At 35.1% G+C, this 12,909-nt stretch overlaps 2 protein-coding genes across 5 annotated transcripts in view; both read right to left on the reverse strand.

Annotated features, from left to right (window-relative positions):
* Positions 1-423: 423 nt before the first annotated feature.
* Positions 424-9,767, reverse strand: LOC103976519 (probable aspartyl aminopeptidase). Its single transcript, XM_018822370.2, has 10 exons — positions 9,391-9,767; positions 9,222-9,312; positions 8,988-9,123; positions 7,913-8,185; positions 6,988-7,135; positions 6,652-6,891; positions 4,375-4,507; positions 3,212-3,393; positions 1,881-1,993; positions 424-787 (listed from the first exon to the last, which is right to left on the reverse strand). Exons 1-10 carry the CDS (start codon positions 9,571-9,573, stop codon positions 679-681), a joined length of 1,608 nt encoding a protein of 535 aa, XP_018677915.2. The 5' UTR covers positions 9,574-9,767; the 3' UTR covers positions 424-678.
* Positions 9,768-9,970: 203 nt separating this feature from the next.
* Positions 9,971-12,909, reverse strand: part of LOC135606187 (ACT domain-containing protein ACR12-like) — a 6,688-nt gene continuing 3,749 nt past the window's right edge. For all 4 annotated transcript variants that reach the window (XM_065097054.1, XM_065097052.1, XM_065097053.1 and 1 more), the window contains 6 exons: positions 12,755-12,833; positions 12,621-12,677; positions 11,371-11,426; positions 10,706-10,811; positions 10,559-10,627; positions 9,971-10,249 (listed from right to left, as the gene is read on the reverse strand). In XM_065097054.1, coding sequence (XP_064953126.1) covers positions 10,187-10,249; positions 10,559-10,627; positions 10,706-10,811; positions 11,371-11,426; positions 12,621-12,677; positions 12,755-12,833 — 430 coding nt within the window. In that variant the 3' untranslated portion in view covers positions 9,971-10,186. The remainder of the gene's footprint in view (positions 10,250-10,558; positions 10,628-10,705; positions 10,812-11,370; positions 11,427-12,620; positions 12,678-12,754; positions 12,834-12,909) is intronic.

The raw sequence follows: 12,909 nt of genomic DNA on the forward strand, positions 1-12,909 counted from the left end.
AAGATAATAGTAGACGTATTACAGAAGAGGATAGGAGTTCACATCATTATGACAATCAACTAATAGATACAAAAGACAATTATACATCTGCTATGTTATTAGTGTTTTTGGGGATATATGTGTGTGTCATAATAAATTTAGAGGGATAAAATAAAGAACGTTAACTTTAGATAGATTCATATGCAATTTTATCTTCTTCGATTGTCAATCCATTTTATGCCAAAATTTTTACGAACAAAGACAAGGATTAGTAAATTAAGCCAAGTTGGTAGAAGGAAGGCGAAATTATTGGGCATAAGTTTTATTCTCAATAAATCTTTGTTTTATGTTTTTCCTCTCACGAAACAACAATACTTTTAAGAGAGTTGCATTGATAAAAAAAAATATAAAGAAACTTCTTAAACTAAGAGACGCTAATAAATCTCAGGCAAAAGCTTTTTCTTTACTTTTACCATCAAGTAATTAGCTAGCTAAGAAACAAATAGCTGCCAGCCTTTTCGAAGGAACCGTGCTTACAGATTCATGTGTAGTTGGATAATTATTTGGCCAACAGATTTATATGCTGTCAGAATTAGTTTGTAAAGTAAATCTTCTTATGCTTAAAGAATGCCGGGAGCACAGATGATGAAAGAATTATTGGACAAGATAAAAGAGAATTTAAGTGAAGGAAATCTTGAACTAAAAATCTACACTTAGCTTCTTGTCGATGTCTGAAAACGATTGGAAGAAGGCCATGAAATGCTTATAAGCAATATCGATATCGTCTTTGCCGCATATCTCCCTGACACTGCAGCATAACCCAAATATAAGTTAGATTACAGTAGGTAACCACCACTTGAGAAAAACTGAGGATAAACGAGAACATTCATATGGCGTGCTGTATTCTCCTTTGCAGTACATTGTTCTGCTGTCACACATGCTATACCAAATGATTGCCAAATTCCATCACAATCCTGCATCTGTTTCCAATTTATATTTTTTGAAATTTTATCTTTTAGATTACAAACTTGTCTGTCATGCCATGTTTGTTCTTAAACTATATTATACAAAATCTATGAAATCAATAATTGTTAGTAGAAACAAGTTCCCTATAAAAACGATGCCGTGGAAACCAAGGCGTCAAGTAAAATTAAAAGATACAGCAACTATCATATAAATAAGCAGGGCTACAAAAGCCAGTAAACATTACACATTACATTATATAGGAAACAATAGTTTAATGGTGAAACAACAAAAAGAACTTCTGTTTCTGCAAATCTGTCACTTTGTCAGACTATGTTTATAGTTTTTAGTTAATATATAATCCTTTAGAGTGACAAAAGGGGTGTAGTCCATTTGCGGGTGTCAGCAGTGTGAATTGGATTTTTAAGTTCATGAAGTAGCCATAGCAAATGGGCTTAGATGCACCTTCAATGGGACTCCAAACTCAAATAGCACAAGACATACCTACCTGCAATCCTCAATTGCTTGATATGGCGCATGCAATGTCAAGTTGATGTTTGTGGATTCTCCTTTTTTTGTCGTCATTATACAGTTTTTACCCTGAGAATTTTGTGTTAGGTTTAGCAAACACATTTACCTCTCTATTAAATCTATCTGTGACCCATCATCCTGGTGAACATTTTTAATCGCTCACAGGTATCATCTCAGAAGAAGCTTACCATTAGGCTTCAGCTAACGTGGTTCAGTCACTGTGGGTTATGGGATGGTATAGTGTGATGTAGGTTGCTCAAGCTAAGTCACACTGAACTTCAGTGTGTCCAACATTTTTTATTGCCCAGCATAATTTTTTGTGACGATATTATTTTTCACATGTTTAAACAACAAAAAAGGAGTGCAGAATAAATACAAACAATACGATGATGCCATGAGAGACTCACCTGTGCATTGACAGCTGAGGAATGCCACAGTCAACAGTTCGGATACCAACCCCTGAAGCAAGTATAGGGCCAATAGTTGACCCACATCCCATATCATTTCTTACGACAAATTCCTACATGGGTTACAAAGGTCAGCAATGTTTTATGAAACGTCTATCTGCAATAAAATAGTAAAAACTTGAAGACTGTTATTGAAAGATTTTACAAGTTAATCAATAAGTCAACCATGACCAAGAAAGAACACAACCAATTTCAAGATTATGTTGTCATGTAAAAATTGAAAACACTTTCTGTCAAAACGCTCAGATGGATCATGCAACTCTTGATTGCTACTACCTCAATAGAAAGGGAAAAAAAGGTGTGTTGAAAGTATGTTATATTCACAATTCCCACTATAGGGTGCTCAAGTGGTTTCTGCGACTCGGAGGAAGAAATTTTTTTGTTTTAGCTGTATTAATGAAATATATTGTCCACAGTGGAAGGGCACCAAGATTCCCACTGCCGATGAACAAAAAATACCTACCTAGCTTTGTGGTTTTTTCTTTTTTCAAAAGCTCACATAGAAGAAACATACAAACAACATCAATAGCAAGAACCCTTCCCAAAGAACACTCATGCTAATACCTGAATGATTATAAAAAGAGTAAACCCTCTAGATAAACCATCTCAGAACTTGGATAGTGGATACCATTGATGACGTGATAGGATGTGGCAATCTGCCTATGCATAGGTGACTGCTCAAAAATATGACTATGATTCCTTCAATCCATTTTCAACTTCCTTATCATAATATAAAGAGGAATTTATTTCTCTGCTTAGTACTCCATTTGATATAGAAATAGACTAAGACTAACTGTCAAAATAATGAATCTTTTAGATCGATAAGTTCTCAGAACAGAGTGCCAACAGTTTTCCTACAAAAGCAAGAAAATCCTAGAACAGATTCTTATGGAATGCCAAAAGTATAACATAAGATCTACTGACAAGGCATGTACCATAAATTTTGCATATGTATCTACTATGCCTCTGTGCCATCGATGTAGGGAGACATTGAAGTTACATATTATTGCAGAAAAAAAGCAAGTCAAGGAGACTTCCATTAAGCTAATTTTATAGATGTATTAATCTCTAAAAGGTTCACTTCTAGGTAACAAAGTCAATAATACAGAGAAAAAGGACAACAGTTACTCATCCCCACGGACTAGAAATAATGGATAACATGTAATACATTGTCGAGTCTTCAACGAATGCATTGCAAGAAAAAACACCTTAAAGAAAGAGATTTTATTTGAGAATGTAATCCAGAAGATCATATAATTCATTGGCAATACCTGAACTGGAAGGTTATGAACATTTGCTACTTCTTTAAAAAGAAATGCAGTTAAAGAACTTGTGGCATAACGCTGATTGGCATTATGTTTGATCACAACTCCTTTTTGTAGAGCTGGTCTGTGGTGCTCTTCATATTTGTCTGGAAAATTTGGGTGGAGACCATGTGCCATGTCTGCCGACACTGAGAAACAACAAATAGACAAAACATAAGATCCACTAGTAGATTATCAGACCTTATACCGATAATCCATGTAATTATATCCATTTCAGAAAATCAGCATCACATTTGATTTCTTTTATCATGTACGAAAACCACACAAAGGAGACATGAAAAAGCTAACAAAAGTTGAAATTTCTTGGTGTCCCACTTGGTCAACAACTCAGATATAAAGTTGACACTCTGCAGACATCCAATAATTTCGTATCAACCTCATCTCTTATACCTTCAATACAACTCTTGAAATGTTGTAGTTGTACTGCTAGAACTTTTAAGTTAGTTCATTACTGCAATTTACATGCTCCAGCACTTCAAAATTTATAACTACTAGATACCCACTAGAAATTGGAATGGAAATAAAACCAGACATGTATCTTAAAATTCCTAGAATAGCAAAGAAAGAGAAAAGAAGCTTTAGATCACCCATAGAACCAGCAACAATAGCATAGTAATAGTTCCGATGAAAAGCACTCTTTCAGAGTTGATGATTCTGCAACGATGCATAAAAAGAAGCTATCTATATATCCAACAATCTACAATCTCAATCACAGAATTCTATATTCAAATTGTTCAAGGACTTTTTGACCATAAAAGAATGACAGAATTTGGATGGGCATAAGTGTAACTGAATTTGTGGGCATATTTTTATTTGTCAACTAACTAATAGTTGTTTTCAACACCCCAAGGACAAATATCATGACATTTCAAAAGGACGAGCAATTTCTTTATTAAGATAAAAATAAATTACCATCATTAAAGAAAAAAGGAAATAAAAATTATTATGAGGGCATGTGAAGGTAATTTACAAAAAATACTGTCTGCTCCAGAAAACTTCAGACTGATCCTATCACAAAGAATACAGTTCACATTTTTGCAGATAGTAAGTACTATGTGAATTCTTATTGTACTCTATCTTCAAGCAAAAGAAAATTAGCAACAGAATACCAAGAAAAGATGAACGTAATGCACGTTCAAATGAACCCTCTCTAAATCGCTCCTGAGCCAAGCAATCAACAATGCGTCTCATAGCCTGGAAAATGGTTGGTGCACCTGCCCCTTGCATAGAGTTTGATCCCACCTGTCAATTCCAAAACAACATAATACAACTAAAAAAAATATTGTGTGTGCTTTTGACAATTGAGTAAAAATGGAACAAACAGAAGAATACACATTATGTTTGAGGTATTGTTTCTTCTGATACACCATTTGAAGATAGGAATCTTATGATAGACAAGCATTGTCAACTTCAGGTACTGTCTCAAGCTAAGTTGCAAAAATCAGGAATTGATCCAATTTATATAGGAATGAGCATTGTGTTTAATAGGTTTTATGTTTATTTTCATTTAATCTCTTTTTCCATCACTTCCATCTGAACCTTTTCAAGTACCCACAACATTTATGTTGGACATTAGTAAATAATAACAATGAAACCTATTCTCTTTCCACTTTATCCAATATGATGTTGCTCCAGAAGCACTATAGCACTACAACACTTGACCGGATATGTGTTCCTATTATCTGATGCAGTCACCTGAATATTGTTAGTTTCCACTTCACCTTTCCTATATTCATATGAATTTTAAGGACAAAACTAGAACAATAGAGTCATCACAATTTCAAACTATTCCTTAGTCTAACTGAAGAAGTTCTACTGCATACCTAATAGTACACTCAACTTTTCTGTTTTGAATATGAATGATCTTAGGGCCATTTCAGGCCTCTGATTTTAATTAATTGACCAACATATATCTTATATTATGCTTGAGAAAGTTGGATCCCAGTATTGTTCAGATCAGGACAATTAGCAGGCCAGAAATTGGTTCATTTATATATCTCGTCTCTTTTCTATTCTCCATCTTCTATCATCTGCCATTTTCCAATTCTTCTACTCTCTCTCTTCTCACGTTTTATCCTGCACTATGAATAACCAAAAAACCCAACATCGTTTCGAACAACATGCGATATCGTATTTTCCTATTTTTGGAATCTTTTCTTCATTCTTTAATTTGTGAAATAAAAACCCTTAAAGAAGGTTAAAACCATCACATGGTATCTCCTTTTTTCTAACAATGAATACCCAGTTATCCCAGTTGAAGGGCTGACAATAATAAATTTTCTTGAACCTTTATACATCATGGTTTCTTCTTAAGACACCATTGCTGAAGTCTTGAGTCTACAAATTTTCTTCATGACATTTCTTGTCTAATTTCTAATTTATTATCTCAGTTTAGACAAAATGATAAAGAAACAAATAGATAAATTCTATAATTGTAATTAGCTTCTCAGTAATATTTTCCAAATTATTCAATTACTAAATCATATCTTACATATTTTGACTAATGGCAATGTTTATAGATACAAATGTTCAATTTCCACTTATCAAAACTGTAAAATTAGGATCACATCTTAAAATGACAATCCACTTAAGGATTTAACATCCTTATCAAGGCCCAACATAGCCCAGATCAAAACCTAGCATTATGTATGTGAAACATAAGTCAATGGTGGCTCTACGCCATGACGTGCCCTCTGATTGTATCCACGGGTAATCATTTCCTAATTGAACCCCTTACTATGACCCAAGACTAGGTCAATTCTAATATCAATTATCACGAACTAGCCTGATGAGATAACTAGCCTATTAACTTCGTTGAAACTAAATCACGAGCTCAAAATTCTTAAGCCCAAGTTAACACCCTCATAAGTCAATCTTAGTCTTAGCCACTTCCAATATGGCACTAAACTGGAGTGTTCCATATATGATGCATTATGCATCAAGAAGAAAAGGAAAAAGAAACACAACTAATCAAACAACATGGTTGTAGAATGTGTTTGAAATCACTAGTACGCCAAAATAGCATTTCAAATTTTCAAGTGTATATATCTTCATATGTATCAGAACTGATTGTAAAGTTCATGTAAATACAATTTACTCTCCAAAGTTCAGAAGTAGCACATTACTACTGTAGATAAATGAATGGTTCAATGCCTGTTCATATATCAGATCATTTGCAAAGGACAAATCATATGCTCATGTAGCATGCAGTGGTGATTGTATGTTGTACATCATTCGTTCTTAAGAAATGACACTTCAATATAGTAAACTGGAGATAAGCATGAGTCAGTCAGGATCCAAGCAGGTAATTAAAACAAGTTATAGATAAAGCCATCAAATAATACAAAACATATGAATCTGGTTAAAAGATATATTGAAAGTAATACCTCTTCATTATCAAACAGAGCAACCATTCGGATAGCTTGCTCATTTGCTAAATCTCCAGGCAACCGACATGTATCTATCAGAGCTCTGAGTGCACAATAACTTGAAGCAAGATTGTCCAGTCTTCCAGAGAATATAAATTCATTATTTCCACCTCCAAGGCAACTAGGCTGAGTATCACAAACATTCAGCTCCATATCCATAATATCACTAACATCACAACTGAGTTCTTCGCATAAGACCTGAAAATTTACATAAAAACATTAAGCACCACAACACCAATTTTGTTTGAAGCTAAATAGATAAAAACTGAATACACATCATGATTGTGCAAATACCTGCAAGAGCAGCGAATGATGAGCACTTTTTGATGAAGGTGCTATTTTCTTGTCCTCAGATTTCATTTCAGCATCCTCAATTTTTGTTGCAATTAGCGGAAGAAGCTGTGTCTCCAAGTTTGGTTTAAAACCTTCAGTATTCACTGTGCTATATAAAGGAAAGTTAGCTTTTGGGTTCATACATCAGAATGGTTTGGATAAAATGAAACCAACTTTTGAACATTGTAGTTTATTTATTCATGTGCAAACACAACGAATTTACTGGAGTGAATAAATAGATAAATCAGGAAACATACAGTGTGAAATAAACAGAAAAATTGATCTTATAAGTGCAAATGCAAATTGAAATCGTTGAAATGCTTACAAAGAACATGAGAATGTACAATGTAAATTTAAACTTCTTGCAGTGAATTTTAGGCTTTCAGAGAGAACAACCATGTCTAAAAAGATGTATGATATTTCACATTTACATGCCACAAGTTCAAAAGAATATACATTCTTCGAGAAAGAAAGTGGAATATAAAAGGCTTCGGAAATAAGGATAGCCCATTTGTTTTAAAAAAAAGAGGATTCCTTTAAAAATGAAATTAGCATGTAGCTGGAAGATGTATCCCAAAAGTTTATAAGTTTGAAAACAAAAATTTACTAAAAAAACATTGGCTTTTGGACACAATGACTTCCCTATTTCTTATAGACATGGATCTGAAATGAAAAGATTTATATATTTAATATTTATATATTGTACTGATGAGCCATGTTATTGTTTCATCTGTAATACCAGACTTGGTTTGAAAACATTTTTGCCTAACTTGGAATATCATATGGCAGATAGTACAATCATGATGGACTGAAATGTAATTCATCATGCATTTGAATGTGAATAAATTGAAACAATCCATAATTGAAGGAGGAAATAGGCAGCAACCGGTCAAGATGAATGGCCAATGTTGGTACACGTAGCAAAGGTCTCCTCACTTTAACAAGTTTATGACTAAATGAACCATGGCCATCTTTCAGAATAACTCTCCCAGCTACACTTAGATCTCTATCAAACCATGTGTGCCACAATCCACCTCCATAAGTTTGCACATTTACCATCAGAAAGCCAGACTTGGATGATGCAGACCGAGGCTTGAGTTTTAAGCATGGGCTATCTGTGTGAGCAGCAATTACATGAAAACCACTTCCGATACTATACCTGCAAAAACAAGGGAAAAAACCACTAACATCAACAACGGAGAACGAGAAAGTAGAATAGCACCCTTAGTTTGTCAAATAATAGACATAAGATATCACTGTGCAATGGAAATAAAGGCGCAACAGCCGGGAATGAAGATATCAAAACTATGTAAGGGAACTAAAGGAAAATGATCATATACAAAATCACTAATCACCAACAAATGGCAATGAAAAGCAGTTGGCAACTGTCCAAGTTCCAAATACACCAGATCACTCTGTTGTTTTAGTTCTTAGTTATTCTAGGTTGTTATTAGGAATAGAACCAAATTAACATAGTGAGTAAAGCATGAAGCCACATCTGTTAAATCCATAAGAGTATTTATATGTCATCTTAGCTACTCACTAGTAAACTTAATCTATTATCAAGTAATTGAGTTGTTAGCACTGTTCATAAGGTTTGAATTATTACCTCCACATTATAAAGAAGGTTCATAAAATGGCAAATAGGGATTTGAAAAGATAAAATTCAACAAGATAGATAGGTTTGTGCCGATCAAGAGGAGTTGTGCTGCACGATTAAATTCACAAATTCATGATTTTCCAAGTAACCATAGTTCTGTGCTTTAAGAAATCACTGCCCCCATGTACCGGACCCAATTTTGTAATGTAGGAAAATGAAGTAAAATTCACTATATTAGGGATTGCTTAAGCTGAATATATCATTCTTTGGTCTCCACGCTAACAGAACTACAATAGTAACAATTTCGTAAACCGACTCTTAAATTTGTTAAACAAGCATTTGACTATATAACGCAACTCACCTCTCTCCAACCACAAAAGCCACCAAGCAGGACATATTCCGAGTGAAGAAGTACCGACCACCGGGCCGCAGATCCCACTCGTCATTCTCGTTGAGCAAATGGAAACCAGCCTCGATCAGCTGCCTCTTCGCTTCAGCTGAATTGCAAAAAAGCCACAAATAAAAAAAGCGTCAGACCAAAGCACCCGAAAAAGGAAGAGGATGAAGGAACGAATAGAAGAGTTCACAGATTTACCGGTGGCGTGGAACTGCGTCCAAGACTCGTTAAGGTAATCCAGCAGATCGCCAACTATTGAAGGGGCGGGCTCGCCCCTTCTTGGGTCGCTCTGAATCGACAGTAGACTGATCAGAGGAATAGAGGGAGGAGGGGGAATTCAAAAACGGGAAACCCGAGAGGTTCTCACCTGGGTCGGGGGATCGGATTTGGAGCAAAGGAGACGACGGGCGAAGGAGAAGCGCGGGATGGGGCGGGGTCGCCGGGAGGAGACGTGGAAGCTTGAGGAGAGAGGAGAGAAGAAAGATGAGGGGGGCAGAAACGGGTGGGGAGGCGGCTTGTTGAGGAGGAGATGGAGACGACTCAGAGCCATCGCTTACTACACAATCGCGACACCGAAGAAGATGCAAGATATGATGATGATCGGACACGATACGAAATAGATAAATAAAATTTAAAATGAACGGAAAAAAAACAGGGGTCAGGGCACATTAGAGTTCGAGATTAGTGCGACCTCCGGGTTTCGATCTGTTCGGTGCGCACTATATGTAAAATAAGAATTTCTTAAAATTATGAAAAAGACCATCTATTCCATCCGTCTCCAACATTTTACCTTTTTTAACTCAAAACTTTGGGCAGTTAGAGATAAGGTTCGAAAAGAAATTATCTATTTTTTCAGAAAAGAAATACTTTTCCCTATATATTTTTTTGGTGTGTTCTTAGAATATGATATATCGGATTAAGGAAACATGTGGCAATACACTGAGAAAAGCAATAACAAAAGATGCACATTCAAACGACGGAAGAGAGACAGCCAAATCAACGGCCATACAGGACACTGATCAGAGTGGATTCTTGTGGCCTAGAGTTAAGGCCACCTATATACATGGCAGTCGTTGACCAGATCCGATAGAAATGGTGTACATAGTGGACGTGGAATAGCGTACCAAACGACATCTATGCAAATTATTGTTACCCGTGAAACATCAATAACTATCTTCCTCTGTTCCAGGCCTTCGAAGGTAGTATAGCAAGCTGTTGATCAGAACCTGCACATATATTGAACTCATAATAGGAAACGAATATCTACCTGGTCATTAAACCAACCAAATCATCAAAAACTTTCCTACTTAATTTAAGCACAGTTAAAGCAATGAAATCATATAAATATTACTTCGAATTCACATTCAGGTCCAACAGAAAACCACGTAACCTAAATATTTACTTTTTCCCAACTTGTATAAATCCAATTTGTGTCTCAGCTACTTGAAATCAGAATTTTTTTCTTTTGTTAACATTTGAGACTATAAGCTTAAATGAACACAGTGGTTGCAAAATATTGACGTGATTAACCTTACCTGTGACAAAGTATTGCTCAGTGCTGCACCTCTGTAGCTCACATGAAATATGTCCTTTGCTACCAGGCCCTATAAGACAACGTATAGACGAATTTTAAATTTAATTCTTGTGTACACATACATACATACTAGAGAGAGAAGAAAGACTTCAGTGTCAATCTCTGCTGATTCAACATCTATACTGATGTCTAGTATAATCTTGATGATCTCCAGCAGTAATCCAGGGCGATCAGCAGTCTCAACGTAGAGTAAGCTGGAAGGTCACAGAAAGTGGTTAGGATATGTACAGGTTCTCAAAGGTAGTGGGTTCTGACAAACCTAAATATTATGAAAATATAATGTAACGATGGAATTCTAGAAATAAAAGATCGAAAAACTTAGAAGTAAAATGACGAAAGTGTTATACCAATTTGAATATGGATTATCATGTAGAGCACTAGAACTACCAAAACAAGTTGTTCATATATGCATATTTGTGCATATAAATCACAATACATGACAAAAGTTATATCTTTCCAGGATCACGACAATTTAGGTTTTGAAGAATGGCATAGGAAGTTATGATTAATCTTAATATCTTGCCACCTTGAATAATGCAGAGCATTGCCATTTGACAAAGAGACTCTGTAGACAATGACGAAAAGTGACATTATCAGAGCATGCAATCATTATATTGTCTGATTAGTCTGATAACTGCATCAATAGAACACAGAAGGGTGATGATATCAAGGCTTCTCCATAAACTAATCAGCACAAAAGTTACTTGTATAGAGAAACTAAAGTAATCGAACTAACATGGAGAAGGAACAAACCTTCTCTTTGGCCCATCATCCTGAAGCAGCACCCGTGTTGTATCATCAACATCAAGCTGTAATTTTAAAATGACGAGTTTCAGGAATGTCAATGAAGTGGCTACAGTTCTTTTTATCAAAATAGATAATAGTCACATGATGAGTACCTACTGAAAAAGTTCAAGGAACATATGCCATTTAGTCTGTATCGATTTCAGGGAATAAGTTACTAATCAAATTATTCTTTACTGAGATTGTTCCTCTCAGTCCTTAAATGTACTAAATTCCAACTTTTCTTTTCCTGTTTCAGCACCCAAATAAACTTAATCTTAGCGTACTTATCTTCTAGGCCAGGACCTGCAGGGTCATGTATTATCCAGTTACCTCATAATAAGGTAATCACAGTATGATCTGAAGCTTCATTCATCCAAAGGTTAATATTGGAATGACATGTCTAACTATTAAACAGAACATACTTTTTTAGTTTTTTTCCCTCATAATAATGCTTCACATGCCACAAAAAACAATTGCTGCCCAATCCACACAACTCCTGGAATAGTAAAATGTACTCCATATTGTGGTATTACTAATACACGGACCATTATCTACACAAAAGCAGAAACAAAGGACTCTACATTAGCAGCAGGTTGATCTTCAGTTATTAAACCAATTTTCACCACAAAATGCATTCTTATTCTGAAAGATGAACTGCTATTAAGAAAAATGTGAAAAAGCCATTGAACTATGATAGCTGTAAAAAATTTGTACTTTATTCAATCACCAATGCAGCAAAATATAATAATAAAACATTTATTCATTTCCTCTTGCTTTATCAGAATAGCTCTTGAAACTTTGCAAATGCACTTTCACCTTTGTCTTGGCTATTTCTATCATCCAAGTGCAGCTATTTCTGAAGTATATACTTCATGACTGGACCATCATAATTATCTAAACTTTAATGTCTACTGTTACAAGATCGGTCGCAGTGACAAATTCTTAAATTTCAAAGTATTATCTTGTGCATAATTCTTTAGGTAGCTGAATCAGCTGCATCTCATTGGCAAAAATTTGCAAGGTCCAAACACATCTGGGAATAATAAAATTTAGATGAACTTTTCTGCTTTAATTTTCCTTGGAAATCATCCAGATGAAACATTTTTGAAAAGTCAATACAAAGTTCTGGATTGCTTAACCTACCATAGAGATATATTTCACAATCTCTTTTTTTTAAAGCTTTGTGAAAGAGAACATTTAGCAATCAGTGAAGATACCTTTTTTGGAGGTTTGTTTCCAAAAACTTCACCCATTGCAAGCCTTTCACTTGATTCCTATGATAAACAAGCACAGAATGCCACTTACTACCAGACCTTGCTATAGCAATTAAGCAAGTAAGCTAATTGCTTACAGGATGATACTTCAAAAGGTTGTCAATGATGCTAAGACGAATTCTTTCCAATATCTCTGGATCCTCAACCTTGCACCCCCTAGGATGCTCATGAAGTCAATACCAATAATTATTAATTTAAGCAAATGCTTCACTTGCAGTATTTGTCCAAAATA

The sequence above is a fragment of the Musa acuminata genome, chromosome BXJ2-2 (genome assembly GCF_036884655.1).
Source record: "Musa acuminata AAA Group cultivar baxijiao chromosome BXJ2-2, Cavendish_Baxijiao_AAA, whole genome shotgun sequence".
Lineage (NCBI taxonomy): Eukaryota > Viridiplantae > Streptophyta > Magnoliopsida > Zingiberales > Musaceae > Musa > Musa acuminata.